This window comes from Coenobita brevimanus, chromosome 21 (genome assembly GCF_032717465.1).
Source record: "Coenobita brevimanus isolate Jiangsu-jjx chromosome 21, ASM3271746v2, whole genome shotgun sequence".
NCBI classification, from domain to species: domain Eukaryota; kingdom Metazoa; phylum Arthropoda; class Malacostraca; order Decapoda; family Coenobitidae; genus Coenobita; species Coenobita brevimanus.
In genome coordinates, this window is record NC_136974.1 from 4,268,738 (window position 1) to 4,285,287 (window position 16,550).

General features: G+C 41.4%; 3 protein-coding genes across 3 annotated transcripts in view; all 3 read left to right on the forward strand.

Annotated features, from left to right (window-relative positions):
• Positions 1 to 1,372: 1,372 nt before the first annotated feature.
• LOC145392081 (uncharacterized) lies at positions 1,373 to 4,432 on the forward strand. Its single transcript, XM_080266536.1, has 4 exons — positions 1,373 to 1,498; positions 3,058 to 3,162; positions 3,395 to 3,562; positions 4,136 to 4,432. Exons 1-4 carry the CDS (start codon positions 1,373 to 1,375, stop codon positions 4,430 to 4,432), a joined length of 696 nt encoding a protein of 231 aa, XP_080122662.1.
• A 348-nt stretch (positions 4,433 to 4,780) lies between these two features.
• The window catches only part of LOC145392082 (uncharacterized), a 46,208-nt gene continuing 34,438 nt past the window's right edge, over positions 4,781 to 16,550 (forward strand). Inside the window, exons 1-3 of the mRNA XM_080266537.1 lie at positions 4,781 to 4,819; positions 9,681 to 9,839; positions 10,386 to 11,009. Of these exons, the coding sequence (XP_080122663.1) occupies positions 4,781 to 4,819; positions 9,681 to 9,839; positions 10,386 to 11,009 (822 nt within the window). The remainder of the gene's footprint in view (positions 4,820 to 9,680; positions 9,840 to 10,385; positions 11,010 to 16,550) is intronic.
• LOC145392037 (pro-resilin-like) lies at positions 11,517 to 11,831 on the forward strand. Its single transcript, XM_080266496.1, has one exon. The coding sequence runs from the start codon at positions 11,517 to 11,519 to the stop codon at positions 11,829 to 11,831; it is 315 nt and encodes a 104-aa protein (XP_080122622.1).

The following is a 16,550-nucleotide window of genomic DNA, read 5'->3' on the forward strand; positions in this document are numbered from 1 at the left end:
ATAATATGAGGTAACCTTTAATTGGACATTACAGGCAAGAAAGTACATAAGAAATTAAAACAGAGTGAAATACAGATCAACTCATAAGGAATAAGATACATTGATATTGTTACTAGGTTAAGACTGAGAAAAAAAAATTCATTTTACTTTTTAGTTTTCTTTTTCTTTTTTTACCTTGGTCTTTCTATAAATATTGTTTAGTCTTAATATAATACTGACGTCCATGCATCTTCCTCTTCCATAGTTGTTCTGTATTTCATTTTTTTTAATTCATTATATATTTTCCTGTCTATATTCTCCAATTAATGGCTACATAATATTATTTTCTTCAACTTGAACATTTTCTCTCCACTTTAGACCAAACTGGGGAGAAGAGGTGAGCGCAAGGCAAGAACTACGGGACTCAGTTTTGAGAACACTCAGCCACAACGCAAGATCACAGAACAAACTCAAAATTCGGCCCGAGTGTCCCTGTGTGAACAAAATACCTAAAAACAGTTCAATCTTGTATATTGAAAAAACTTGGTGGGCAGGTTGAGGATATACCGAAAGGGGTTGACCAATTGTTTTTTAGAACAATACATTCAAGATCAAGATCAAAAGAGAAAGTCAACTTAAACACTTTTTAACCGATTTAGACCAAATATTGTGGAGAGGTTTTTGGTAAGGCAGGGATAAAGGGATTCGATTTCTGCATCAAAACCACAAGGAAAGGTCAAACGGCAGGGTCACAGGGAACGGCCATTAAGTCATGGTCACTGGGCGAAGTTAAGACAACCAGTTTTGAAAGTAATCAGTCGAATATCAGGGTCACAGGGCAACTCATATATTCAGCCTTTAGGACGGTGGGAGTGGGTGGTGCACTCCACAAGTATCTGTGTGTGTGTGTGTGTGTGTGTTCTAATACTTGGAGGCACGAGACTGAGGAACTGTAAGTAGTGCAAGGAAAAGGGCAGACACAGACAGCTAAGAAAATTATGTGTAAGATAATCGTAGGGTCCGATGATATGTTCTTTGTTTTTAAAACAGTTACTTTCCACTTTCCTCACGCCACCACTATACCTAACGTTCTTCTTCCAGCCACCACACCCACCACAAACGATCACTAACAACCCGTATCCTTTTTTTTTTTTTTTTTTTTTTTTTCGGAATCATACGTTAAGTCGTGCATTTTGCTGCATTCCATACGCTATAATCACCTGTTTTTTTTAATCATACTTCTCAGTTGTGTCAGTAGACACTCTAAATAGTGTTATCCTTAAAGTGTCCAGAAGCCTTAACAAATAAAATCCCTCGTAACTTCTAAGATAGAGGTGGTGGTAGTAGTAGAAGTAGTACTAATATTGGTAGTGGAAGCGTAAACTCTTTCCGTATGACCAACCAAATCGATCAACAGCAGACAAGCAGTCACCCTTCAGGGCCATCCCGTCCAGTGAACCAATGTGTCCTCTCGTCAGGCAGCGCCCTGCCACAGCAAGGAGCGGAGAAGCGAGTGAAGGTTTGGTTACTGGATGGACGCCGCATTTATGTCTATCTACTCTCTTAACATAGGCGCCATAGTAGGCTCCATATTTCCATGTTATTTGGTTATAGTGTTATCTCCCAGCGTTATAGAAATATTCCTGGGTTACAGGAAACCAGTAGGTTCGTCACTTGTGTAGAGTCACCATCGGAAGAAGAAGGCAGCACTACATCAAATGAGTGGATGTTGGTTGTCATCGCTTACCGTACAGAGGTATTATATCTGTATTACCATCTATCTTTTATCCTTATGATTCGTTTATACATAAACATCAAAAGTAGCGAGAACATAACGCTAAAACGCTAATACACAATCGGTTATACTCAAGATTCACCACAGTTTTCTTTCATTTTCTTTCGTTGACCCCTCTAGCAACAAAGTGACAAAACCAGTCATCTTCCCTTTTTCACAGTGGGATTTCATTCTACACTGCGTTTGCTGCATGGCAGATATTGCCCAAAAAATATCAAAGGTAACAGGTTTAGGAATAAGTCAACATTTACGGTTCTAATCCGATTATACTAAACTTGGTAGAAGAGGAGTGAGAGACGGGGGGGGAGGGATCTCCTGATAAGGTTAAGTTTTCTGTTACATAAGCCAAAAAGTTTTTATTCATCTGAGATTAAATCTGGTGGTTCGGTTTAGGGTCATCCAAAGACTAAATTATTCAATTTGGACAGCAACAAATCAAAGGTTATGATCACATGTCAAAGTCAACTTGGACACTTTTAATCCAACTTCGGCCAAACTTAGTTGGTGAGTTAATGGTCACGCGAGGATGAAGTATTTCAACTTCTAGATCAATCAGTAAAAGTTCAGGGTCATAAAGCATAGTCAAAGTTTGGTCATACACCAAGCCTGAGGCCCGGGTGATGCGCTCTCTCAATGCTCCGTATTATCAATAGATTTTATTCAATTCAAAAGAGACTTTTCGAATGTGAACGCGTGGTAGTGCTTTTGTCAAGGAATGATAATGAATGTAGGATACTTCAAGATTACAAACACGGACTGGACGGTGGGTGAATGGAAAAGATGCATGAGCAAACTTAAGTCATGCACTTTGTAGTCCAAGTGGCTTCAGACTCCATGTTTACCTTCGACTATACGAACTCCCTCAAGTCTCTCCCGAACACTTTTTCCAGTCCGTGACCCAAATAAATTTAATTCATATTGAGATTAATCTCCCTCTTTCCTCCCGCCACCTTGCACTTGGCCTTGGTTGCGATATGTAGAGCGATGTCACCTCCAGGGCGGGGAAGGCAATATATAACGGCGGCGTGAATAGTACTGGGCATTATTTCTTATCCCTCCCTCCACAAAACAACAACATGCTCTGGAAGGTATTGTGACACGGAATAAATCCACTTTGCAATGTACAAAAATCTCTGCTCACTATACAGCCAAAAAACATTAACTTCTGCGTCCCTGAAAAGACTCATACTGACTGAGATTAAGGGTAACTTGCGAGTTGTTCGGTTCTGAAGCAGCTGAAATACTTTATGCAATAATTATCAAAAATATTCCAATTTTTTCAGATGAAGATTAATTCTCCGGTTAAGAAACAGTCAAGATTGAAAGAAGATATTCAATCCAAACCTTCATTTAAGACTAAGTTGCTGAGGATGTACATCATGTACTTGGTTTGTGAGATGAACTTCGGCGTCTCCGCAATCGCGTGTGTGCTTGTGTGTGTGTGTGTGTGTCCCTATATCTCTACGTCCCTGTTCACCTAGCAGCAAATTTATGGCCTGTACTTAATTTCTCTTAGGGGAAAACTGTGACCAAGTAAATACTACTTGTAAGTCTAACCGACCTTCGTGTAGTCGATAGGCACTAAAATGCCAAGCCTTCCCCCTACTACATCTACTGCAGGTTGTTTTCTTGGCTCTGGTGGTCGTGGCTGCTGCTGAAGACAGCCCTCCTCCCCAACAATCCTATAGTCCTCCCGAACCCACCTACAGCCCACCTGAACCCATTTACAGACCACCTGAACCTACCTATGGCGCCCCCATGTCCACCTACGGCCAGCCAGAACCCGAGGTAAGAGGCGACAAAATGTTATCATCAGCAAAACAATAGCAGCACGATGTGAAAAAAAAAAATAATAACCGTATTAAGAATCTCGCATATTTCATTCATCCATGTAGAGTCAGGTATACACTGAAAGTAGCACCGAATCTAGAGGTTTATGGATCCCCAGAATACAGGGGACGAGAGGAAAGATCTGCAAGCAATAGCAGTTGGTTCTTACTATACGTACCTGTAATTGCCATATTATAAACTCACTTCGTAGTCATTCACCTATGGGCAGTTTTTCTTCTCTCTCATTATTAGGGGCTGTTATTTTATGTCAGCGATGTGTTCCAAAATATGCAACTTTTTCTATCTCTTGAGCACTGTAAATTATTTCGCTGGCAAATTTTTTACTGGAATTGGCGTATCAGCTTAATAAGTATCAATAAACCCTTGTGGGCCAGTATTTATGCGACGTGCTGGTGATTTAACAGAAAAAGGCAGAAAAAAGACAATATATGACAAGCATTTCACGTATTATTTTTCACTGTTCCCCCCCCCCACGTCGGAAACTTAACGCTTCCTTCTGTACACCACCAGAGTCCACCCAAGTATGACTTCGATTGGGCAGTGAAAGACGATTACTTCGCCAACGATTTCGGCCAGAACGAGCGTCGCGATGGCTACAACACTGAGGGTCAGTATTACGTCCTGCTGCCCGACGGTCGCACCCAGAGGGTGACCTACACCGTGAATGGCGACTCCGGTTTAGTGGCGCAGGTTGAGTACGAGGGCGAGGCTCAACCCCCCCAGGAGTCCTATGGATCACCCGCCCCGTCCTACCGGCCACCACCTCCCCCTGCCTACCAGCCACCACCTCCCCCGACCTACCAGTAGCGTCAGCCTCCGCACCACTCTTGAGCATAACGATCAGCATGACTAGGCTAACGGATTCCTGTTTAAATAGTATTATGTATGCATATTTTATTTATTTAATATAGGCACAGTGACGAAATCTTGTTTACATGAATGATACCCCATTTCTTGTTGGTCAGTATTACAGTAACCTATTAACACTTACAATCCTGAGTTACTATTTGCACCTTATACTTAGCTTCATATGACTCACCCTCAGTTGAACAATATCGTCTGGCTTTAACTGGAATAAAATGCATGGGATATGAAGGTCAGAGCATTCCGAATAGCAGTCATCCCCCTGCTCTGATAAAATCTGACACAGCAGCAATGCCAGGCTGTCGTAATCATTCCTTCAAGACTCGTGTGGTAAGGTAAATCAAAAGTTCGCTGTTACGAAAAGTCTGAGGTAGAACAAAGCCAGACACAAAACCTAAGCCCTGGTCATTGATTAGCAACCAAGAGAAAATGATCAGTATCCCCCTCAACAGACTAGGCAAGGACCAGTGAACAGCCAATGTACGCAAAGGAGAAACAAACTCAGAAACAGGATGAAAGTGAGGGTTGGTCCACAGTGAGATGATGGAAAGAGCAGTGAGAGGTGACGGACATAATTTCCCATGGGATCCTCTGCTGGGTTCGTCTCCTTTGATCTGTATATGCCAGTGATTGTCTTGCCCCACTGCAAATGAAGCCACTGACGATATACGGACTATGTTGATTAAACCCTTTCAAGTCCGAGAGGGTTCATCAACGCCGCATAGCAATATTATCGTACCCAAAGGCTTAATGGAGAATATTTCTAAATGTTTCAGCAAAAGAACTTTTCTTTCAAATTACTAATATTGTCTGACAATAGCATCATTGAAACTATAGACATCATCGTATTAAGAATGTGGCGAGTCAGAGGAAGGCAGAACTTAGACATATTTTCATATGTGTAATTTCCTTTCAGTTAGTACAAATAACTGGTCCTATTCAGTTATTATGACTTTCTACATACAAAACTCTTTGAGATTCCTGCTGCCATGTGACTGCCAGTATCTAACACCTAATGTGCACCTTTGACAGGGAAAATTAAATAACTAAATACACTGCGACAATATAAATAGAACTGAGTCAGTGTTGTACACATAGATGTAAACTAACTTGCTTGAAATGTTCCTCTGTCATCACAGATCAGCAGAAAACACTGACCTCGATAAACTGTTGTGATTTAGTATCTACTGAAATTGCTGTATAGTGAATGCTTCACTGACTGAAGGAAAGACGATGTGTTTGAACCTCGGCACGCACCCTTTTCCACACATTTTTTTTTTTTTTACCGTGCTCGCGAAGGAAGAGTGGGTGCTGTTTCTGTTAGCGTGTGTGTGTGTGTGTGTGTGTGTGTGTGTGTGTGTGTGTGTGTGTGTGTGTGTGTGTGTGTGTGTGTGTGTGTGTGTGTGTGTTTTAGCAAAACAACCCGGGTTTTTATCCATTCGTAACCAAACTTGGTGGAAGAACTGAGGGACAGCTCATAAATATTTTTTTTTTAACAATAAATCAAAGGTCAAGGTAACAGAGCTAGATCAAACGCTGACCTAGTATAATAACCTTAACCAGTTTTCATCTGATTGACAGCAGACTTGGAGAAAGGGTTGGAGGTAATACAAGAATGAAATTATTCAATTTTTAGGATAAACAAATGTCTAACGCACAAGTCAAGGCTAAATTTCGACTCGGGTGTATGTTTATTAACAAAATAACTCAAAACTGTATTGATCCGATTTTAAAAAGACTTGGTGGAAGGATTGAGGGTAAGTCAAGAAGTACACCTATTGCTTTTTTTAGAACAACAGATCAAACATCACAGGGAAATTACGACATAATCACTTTTTTATTCCCATTCAGACCAAACTTCGTGGAAAGGTAGAATATAATCCAAGAACAAAAGGTTTCGATTTTGAGAACAGTCAAAGATCAACATCACAAGGAAGGGTCAAAGGATAAGGTAATAGATGAAGGTCAGTTCAAACAGTTTTGATCTGATTTGAACTAAACTTAGTGGATGGAATACAACTCAGGCAGCGTCAAAGGGAGTCAGATTTTCAGAACAATCAATCAAAGGTCAAGGTTACAGGGCAAAGTCAGAGTTCAACCAATGTGTCTGTGTGTGATCAAATTAATTAAACAGTACATAATACCAGTACAGCAGTCCTGTATGAGAGAGCCCTAGCATGTATTCAGTATGGACGGTGGGTGTTAGCGCCGAAGTGGTGACATGTGGAGGTGTGTAGGAGGACTATTGGGCCTTGAGCTAGTCCCTGAAGCCTTTGTCCAGAGTCGGTTACTAAAATAAAAATAAAAAAAAAAAAAAAAAAATCTGACGGACCAAGTTGGTGTATGCCTTAAGGATCACGAGTGTGGTTGACCTAATATTTCTGAGAACAGTAGGTCAGTGGTCAAAGTCACATGGCAAGGTCAGCTTCAACAGTTTTTTAACCGATTTAGGTCACATTTTGTGCAGAGGTTTAGGCTAGGGCAAAGACAAATAGTCGACGTGGAGAACAATCAGCATCGAGGTCGCTGGGCAAAGTCGTCTCAAAAAGTGTTGATATGTTTTGAACCAAACTTTTTGGAAGGATTGAGGGTTTGCCAAGAACGAAGTAGATCGATTTTTTTTAGAGAAATCAGTCGAAATCCAAGCCACGGGGCTGTCAAATATCCGGCCCTTAGATTAGTTAGTAACCGCAGGTGTTGCACTCTCCTGGTGCTAAATCTCGTTTTATTTTTACTACTCTCGGGAACATATACTCAGCTTATGAGAGACTGTCCGAGCTGGAGGTGCTACATACACTCTTCCTTAACTTCTTCAGTACGAGAGGGCTATCCTTCATTGAATATGATGGTGTAGGAACAGCATCAATACAAAAAAGTCCTCTGGTTGAAGGATTTACCAGCAGATAAAGTGCGGAAGTTACAAAATGTAGTAGAGGAAATTTGATAATGCATGTGGGAGACGCAATTTGAAACAATTTAAAGGTAAAGGTAGAGAAATAATAAATTATGGTATCTTCAAGAGACTCAGGAACTAATATTTCAAGGTGTAGATTGAATGAAACACAAAATAATGGAAAATGTGCGGAAGTTCATGTATTTAGTCAGTGCTGTAAATAATGATGGTGACCTGTAGAATGAATTAATGGAATGATTGCAACAAGGAAGGAAAATAGCAAGAGCAGTGAAACCAGTGACGAGACTAAGGGAAATTCTGTATGCCATGAATGAAGAGTGAAAGTGAAAGCTGTTCAAATATGTCACCTCAGAAGTACGAGTAACGATGAAGAGACATGAGTGTACTGATGAACAGTTGGGGATCTGTGATGAATGCGTGTAGAGGCTGATGTGGAAACTATTTATAAAGCTGAGGTGGTTCCGCCAAAACCCCAAGGACAAAACACAAATACTGCAACTGCAAAAAAATCTCCTTATAAAACGTCAACGATAAAATCAAAGCTTCAACGGCCCTCTACATAATGCCAGACAACATAATAATAAAAAACACACACACACACAAAGGTATTCACATTACACTAGCTGTTACCACAGGGGCATATGCAAAAGTAAATGCAAAAGCTCATATGTTTTGTATTCACCTGATGTTTTAGAAGCTTTTGACAAAGTATGACATCTCGGCATAAAATACAAATTATAACAATCAAACGTAGCATCAGTTATGACAAAAAATGAATTGTGATTAGCTGGACGACGGAGGAACATACATATTCTTAGATCCTACATCGGGAAAAAAAAAATTATATGTCAACTTTGGCACTGCAGAGGGAAATGTTTATTGTCACCATTATATTTCCTGTATGCATCACACCATCCACCACTTACTCCAGACAGTGAACATTATTATGCTGAATACATCTCACAGATTATTTGATTGTTCTAAGCATTTTTACAGTAAGAACAATATTCAAAGAAATATTGACGCAATAAACGATTTTGGAAAAAATAAAGTGGAAAATAAAAACGAAAAGAATGAAACTGAAAATTATTCCAACAGGAAAGCAAGCTCATCGCTAACTTGAGGTAGATGAAGTACTCAAAGAATGTGCTAATGAAGAGACATTGTTAAGCTTAAAAATAACAAGAACTGGCTGATCTTCATATGTAAAAGAAAAATCTAATGTACTGAATGAGCTATCACAATTTTAAGCAACTTCAGTAAAAACGAAAGACAAACTATACCTGTCACTCGTAAGATCTGTCTCAAATTATCAACCTATGCCACCGAACACACTGCCTCTAACACATAAGAGAAAAATTCTGGTAGTAAGATAGAGCATTAACGTTTTTACATAATGTAAAATAGCTAGTAGTTGTAAGTAATGATGTACTACATAGCAAGTCAAATATGTCGGCCTTCAACTCACTCCTTTTTGATTTAGCAAAATTTAGAGTGAAATGGACAGTCATGATAATCAGTATATAAACCAAGTGTTAAACATAAATAAAATACATAAATATTAAATAAATTTATAACAAAATATAAGATTGTGTGCAGGCCTATATGTGTGTATGTGTATTGTACATCTCATAACAGTCATATCAAAATTCTATATACTTTTACTGATATAAGCATATATGTTCGAACGTATGGTGACTGTGGACATGCATGTGCATGTTTATATACACTGCATACTATATATATATATATATATATATATATATATATATATATATATATATATATATATATATGTGTGTGTGTGTGTGTGTGTGTGTGTGTGTGTGTGTGTGTGTGTGTGTGTGTGTGTGTATAAAACACGCGTGCACGTATTCATAAATGTGCTTCAGTACGACCTAAATATATAAAAAAGGACACAGACATTTTTGAATTATAAGATACCTTAAATAAAAATAAACTGTTAAATAAACTATCCTACTGAGGCAGAAACATACTCAAAGTTAACCTGTCTAAGCGAACCTCCTCATTTCAGGAGAAATTTACACTGGGAGTAGTCATGCAGATGAAAGAATATGAATTTTGGATGCTGTTAGAGTACAGACACTGTTTGGGCTGTAAGTGAATGGAAAAGTTCACTACGATTATCTAGCACAAGGAAGCAAACTGTTTGAGGCCTTTCACTATACACTTTACCATTGACAATACGAGCTCCCCCAAATCCCTCCCGTACACCTCTTCCAAATCCTGATCCCAATACCTCTAATCCATATTCAGGTTAAACTCCAGCATTACTCTCGCTACCTTGACTTCCGTTGCGTCATGCGGAGCGACGTCACCTCCAGTGTGGGGAAGGCAATATATAAGGGCTGGGTGGACTGTGCTGGATATCATTTCTTATCCCTTCCTCCACAAGGCAACAACATGCTCTGCAAAGTACGGTGATACGACTTTACTCAAATTTGTAGTTTACAAGCACTATACAGTAAATTCTGCGTAATTAAGCATGAACTCGTATTGGCTGAGAATAAGGCTTTCTCTGGGATTTCATCAGTCTTATAGTGGTTAGAATAATTCAGTGTGATTAAAATTATTCTTCCATGATTTAATAATCTTTTTTTTTTACTAAGAACACTTCTTCAACTAAAACGATTCAAACTTTCCAAAGTAAATGTTTAGACTAATTTTCTCTCTAGAGTAGGTTTTCTGGCGATGTAAATGATGTGGTTGGTTTGCAAGATGAGAGTGGCCGGTCCGGTCGATCTCTAATCAAGAAAGAGATAGAGATTCATTGCCACTACACAGATGTCCTTATGTCCCTGTCCATATAGCAGTACAGTCGAAGACCTGGATATAATTTCGATTATGGCATTTCATATTTTACGGGAAGATTATGTTGATATAATCTGCCTGCTTTTATCACCTCCGTGTATTCGATAGGCATTATAATCCCAAGCCATCTCACCACTCCATCTACTGCAGGTTGTTCTCTTGGCTCTGGTGGCTGTGGCTGCTGCTGAAGACAGCCCTCCTCCTCAACAATCCTACAGCCCACCTCAAGCCCCCCGGCCAACCTACGGCGCACCTGAACCTCCCCCTCCAACCTACGGCGCACCTGAACCACCCCCTCCAACCTACGGTGCACCTGAACCACCCCCTCCAACCTACGGTGCACCTGAACCACCCTCTCCAACCTACGGTGCACCTGAACCACCCCCTCCAACCTACGGTGCACCTGAACCACCCCAGCCAACCTACGGCGCACCTGAACCACCCCAGCCAACCTACGGCGCACCTGAACCACCCCAGCCAACCTACGGTGCACCTGAACCCCCCGCGCCAACTTACGGCGCACCTGAACCACCCGCGCCAACTTACGGCGCACCTGAACCACCCGCGCCAACTTACGGCGCACCTGAACCCCCCGCGCCAACTTACGGCGCACCTGAACCACCCGCGCCAACTTACGGCGCACCTGAACCACCCCAGCCAACTTACGGCGCACCTGAACCCCCCGCGCCAACTTACGGCGCACCTGAACCACCCGCGCCAACTTACGGCGCACCTGCACCCCCCTCGCCAACTTACGGCGCACCTGAACCCGAGGTATGAGGCGATAGACTACTGCATTATCGTCCGCGAAACAGAAGTAACATTAAGTAAAAATTTCCTTTTGAGAATGTTGCATCTTTCATTCGTTCGTGTAGATCCAAATGCCTCTAGAGTCAGAGGTACTGTACAGTAGGTACAGTACCTCTGACTCTAGAGGCATTTGGATCCCCATAATATATCAGGACGAGGAGAATGATTGGCGAGAAATAGTAGTTACTTCTTGCTATTATATTATTCAATAGATTCTTTTTTTTTCTTTTTTCTTTTTTTCTTTCGCCCAGGGAAGGTTTTTCTTACCTGTCATTAATACAGGTTGTCCTTACACGTCAGCGATGTGTTCCAAAATATAAAACTTTTTTATACCTTGAGTACTGTAAATTAGAGGAACTGGCATATCAGCTTGATAAGTATTTATAAATCTTTTCTGTGCCAGTATTTGTAAAATGAATTAACAGCAAAAAGGCATAAAAAGGGGCAATATATACCGGTAGCAAGAATCTGATGTATTATTTTTCCTTTAAACTGCTTTCCGCCATACACCACCAGGCTCCAGCCAAGTACGACTTCGAGTGGTCCGTGAAGGACGAGGAATCCGGCAACGACTTCGGCCAGAATGAGCAACGCGATGGTGACAACACTCAGGGTCAGTATTACGCCCTGCTGCCCGACGGTCGCACCCAGAGGGTGTCCTACACCGTGAACGGCGACTCCGGTTTCGTGCCGCAGGTTGAGTACGAAGGCGAGGCTCAGACACCCCAGGAGTCCTATGGACAACCCGCTCCGTCCTACCAGCCACCACCCGCCTCTGCCTACTAGCCACCACCCGTCTACTCATAAGCTTAACGATCATCACGACTAGGCTAACGGATTGCTGCTGAAGAAATATTATGTATAAGTAAATTATTTTACTAATATAAGCACACTGACCAAATTTTGTTTTCATGAATGATACTCCACTTATTCCCAGTCGTAAAAACAATAATGCCCTCAGATACGATATTTAATTGCACTCCCGAGTTATTACATCCACTGTAGTTGCGTACTGAATGGCTTTGACCTCCGTGTTTTGGTGAAAGTTCATGAGAGGTCGGACAAAACCAGACACAAAACCCTCTAAACACTGACCACTGATTGCTCCATCCCAGAGATCTCGCGACAGTGCAAACAATCAACTAACGATTTACAAACTATGTTAAATTGACACCTTCAGTTCGAGAGGTTTTTACAATACCTACCATATACGTTCCCAGGTAATAAGAATAATATGAGTATGATATTATCGCGAAAAGAGAATAAATGGATATCTTTTCTAAGCTACAGTTTGAAACTTCTTCCAGATAATCAGCTGGCGATAGCAGGATCAACGTTCAGACAAAATAAACTCACTGACAGTCTTTCTCATTCTATTTCCTATTATGCAGTACCATGAAGTGAATATTGACTAGTATCATGCCTTGGTACATCACTACTAATTTTTTTTTCCATGTGGTTGCCAGTGTGTATAAAAGGATGTTCGTTATTGTGAGAAAATTTGGTGGTAGTTTTTAATATCAAATGCTTATACAAATATTTGTATGTATTTGCAGCAACATAATTATGCATATTTGCTGTACACAAATCCACACAATGACCAAAAATACCTTGGTAATTTGAAGTGATTTAGCGCTTACTAAAACTACTGTGGTGTGGAAGCTCTTAGTACCCGAGGCAAAGGTGATGTGCTGGAACCTCGACACATACCCTTTCGACACAACTTGCTCTCTCTCTCTCTCTCTCTCTCTCTCTCTCTCTCTCTCTCTCTCTCTCTCTCTCTCTCTCTCTCTCTCTCGAAGGGTGGGTTCGAAGTATTGTCAGTAATGACAGGAAAGTTTCAGGTAGACTGTGAAACATATAAAGACATAAAGGAAATTAAATGGAAAATGGAGGTTATTTTTTTCTATTTCCTAAAATTCTTTTTTTGCTATTTTGTAAGTAGAAATCCAACACTCTGGAAAACGATGTCGCTGAAAGCATACCAAATAAGAATGGGTAAACAAGTGTACATAAAGAGGTATATAGATTCTTGGTATAACACAGTAAGGCAATGGTACTCTTTCTCACTGTGAAAATAACAGTAAGGCTGGTGAATGTCCTATAGAGTTACCCCCCACCCCCCCACTCTCCTCATCGCGTCCTACATATCCTCCAGTCTATTCTTGCACCCACTGTACACTGAATATAATGTGTTCGCGGGCATACGCGAAGCCCTACATTTTCATCCACTCCAACCGATGTGTGTGTGTGTGTGTGTGTGTGTGTGTGTGTGTGTGTGTGTGTGTGTGTGTGTGTGTGTGTGTTATTTTACATTTCAGTAATTATCATGCTAAGTAACGCAAGTGATCGCTACCAGTGACATCTCGCCATATTTAGGCTCAGTGCGATGACAGTAACAACCATGAGAATTATCAAGTACTGATGAATTCCAAACAAAGGCTGACGACTTTGATGTTTAACTCTGTCTCACTCCTAATATGCCTTTTTTTTTTTTACCCCAGGGAAAAGCCACACTGTGACGGATTTAAGATTATTTACGAGTACACTAACCCAAAGACGGCAGCTGGTGACTTACTCATAGGTGTAGTACGTTGGGTAGAGCCAGACATTTATACTCGCCATGAGGAAACGTCCCTTTGTTCAGAGATTATGCAAGCTTTAAGACGTGTAGATGTTGTAATTCTTTTGATACGCAATGCGGTGTTCAGTTGTAATTACCCTACGAGGTACAAGGCGAAAGAAAGCCCTTTCAGCATCCTGAGCCACTGTGGGACAGTGTTTACTGTGTTTGTCTCCTGATCTGCGATGACCTAAGTCAGGGTTTGGATCCAGCCATGGCAGACATTTAAAGCGAATGCTGGTAGGATGTCCTTTCATGTGAATGCATATGTTTGCATACTTTTGGTATATACCGATGACATATAAACTCTGACACACTTAAACTTAAAACTGTCCTTCTACTTACAGCAGATGACGGATAAGATATTTACTAAGATGGTGTGTTTCTAAGTCTTTGGTGCCAAAGTGTGTGACTGTGCAGACCAATCCTGGATTCGCAAACTCTGCCACACAGTCGACATGTCAAGTCCGGGTTTGCTGGGAGAACTCTGTTTTGGTTGAGTCTCCGTTGTCAACGCTCTTCTCTGGTCAGGTGCCGAGCTTCGAGATAATGGTTCCTTCGCTGCACAGGGCTCGCCTTTTTTTTTTTTTTTTTTTTCAGAGGCATTGGTTTCAAGATCTTTTGGTATGATGTTGCATTACTTCAGAGTTATTCTGTGATCTTTTTATCTCTTCTTCTGTCTCCCTGGGTTGCGACGTGCTGCAGGGAGTTAGCCATACAGAACCTGGCGGGGAAGGCGGTGCTCAGGCATGAGGATGCCTAAAACATGACCGACGTAAATGGCTACTAATATGCAAAATTTCGTGTTCCTAGGTTAACTGCTATCGTTGTGAATAAGGGCTTTGCCTGGACCCCCTGGGTTCGTGTCCTCCCTGTGAGGTGTGTGGTTCCACCCTTCCCAAAACGTGGCCGTGGCGACCATCTATCAAAATACAGAACGTCATGCTCTTCAGGCAAAATCTTTGACTGTCCATTATGACTTTGGCTGAGGTCACCGAGGCCGCCCTCCCCTGTGGAGGGCGTGAAGCTGTACCATTGTGCGAAAATTCGTGCTCCTAGGTAAAAAAATAAAAAATTGGCCGTACCTAAAGGTTTTGGAGGCCGCCGACCCCGCGAGCGCGGCAGTTGACGGTTCCGTACCTGGAACCTATAGCCCGGAAGGAGGTCCACCAATGTGCAAGATTTCATTTTCCTAACAACCCTCCCATAAGGCGTGGGCCCCATTCTTCAAGAAACAGTAACCCAATGAGTGAGGCAACGACACAGGGAGCAGCATAATATCTGACTGCCTCTGTAGATGCGGCAAAAATACTGTTGGTCGAAAAACCATATTTTTATGGGTGGTAAAAGAAGCTTCTTAGCACCTCTTCCCCAGCTATTTACTCTGTCTATTTCACCTTTCTATCATGACCAACCATGGCGATAATGAAAATAATAAAAGTATGTAAAGAGCATAAAACAGGAGATCAGGGTTTAACATGCATAACAAATCGCTTTGAAAAGGGTACTACGAATTCTCCGATGTCACAAAGAATACTACTTTAAGGGAGGTATTCTAAGTGGCTTTTGAGACTGTAACACATCATTCACCGTGGTTTACCCTGCACCTTACACATCAATCTCCTCCTGTACGTGATTGATACAAACTTTGACGATATTAGGACATGAAAACCAAGTGACAGAATTTTGTGGTGAAATAAACGAAATAAATCAGTAAGAAAGAGGTGCTACGAAGCCTCCCACATCACATACAATACACCCTTAAGACCAAAACGAAGAGGTAACAAAGTGGCGTTATTAACCTCTTCAGTAAGGTATTTTTTTATTGTTTCCTTGCTGCCTCAGGATTATTTTATTCAAGTCAGGGAAGGGCTCTAGGATTTCATAGCTTACCAAAGGCTACATCTGTCCCATCGAAAAGGCTATCTTAAGCTAGGGTCAGCGTGTGGAGACCTGAAGAATATAATGGAAAAGAAAAATATGAGCTATGATAGACAGCCTTGGGGAGGGAAAAAAATAATGTGAGATGTGGTAGAGAAATTTGAGGCGTTTAACCCTTTCATTTCAGTGTTGTACCTTTTTGTTTTCTTCTTGCTGTTGTTGCTCCAGGTTTATCTGAACTGAACTGAGTAATGGATCCATTACGTCAGGTATCAAAAACCAAATGGCACTAATTCAAAGGAGAGATATATGGCTGGCAATGAAACAGAAATGGAAAAGGTGGAAAAGAAAATGATAAACCGAGTCGATGTCGATGGCGTGGGCGTTGATATATATCGCGTTGATAGATTCTTCATTGATACAGTCGACATTGACAGAGTCGGCATCGATATAGTCGGCGTTGACAGAGTCGGCGTTAACAGATTCGGCACTGGCAGAGTCGGCGTTGATAGAGTCAGCGGACGTCAATGAGAGTTCCTTTAACTATCCACACCATGATGCCGAATGTCCAACCTGATAGGAGTAGAAGGAAGACAAAGGCCGAAATATTATGGATACAGCAAGAAGAATGTGGATACATGAGATGATGAGGACAGTAAGGAGAGAAAGATTGTAGGCAACAGGCCCCTTTTAGTAGCTTCTTACGACAGGCAAGAATAAGTATGTACCCCCATCCTTAGCTCATCTGAAACGTGAGCCCGTTCGACTGAAGCGGAAATGACCAACTGTCCACCATCCCCCTTTGGGGGGATAGGAAGGGAGCTGAGGAAGGTTTATATAACAAAGCAATGGAGCCGCTTGGTTATATAGATGTCACCGCGTGAAAGTGTCCCTCTCCAGCACCTTACTTCATTCTTGCTAACATTATATGATGAAAAGGTTAGATGCAGCCTTCATCAACCCTTCGTTACATGGGGGCTCCACCAAGCTAAATCTAATCG

Coding starts and splice junctions, on each gene's coding strand:
- LOC145392081 (XM_080266536.1), top strand. CDS start 1,373: ATGACCAACCAAATCGATCAACAGCAGACAAGCAGTCACCCTTCAGGG. Junction 1,499..3,057: donor GAGCGGAGAAGCGAGTGAAG/GTTTGGTTACTG, acceptor CAATTTTTTCAG/ATGAAGATTAATTCTCCGGT. Junction 3,563..4,135: donor ACGGCCAGCCAGAACCCGAG/GTAAGAGGCGAC, acceptor GTACACCACCAG/AGTCCACCCAAGTATGACTT.
- LOC145392037 (XM_080266496.1), top strand. CDS start 11,517: ATGTATTATTTTTCCTTTAAACTGCTTTCCGCCATACACCACCAGGCT.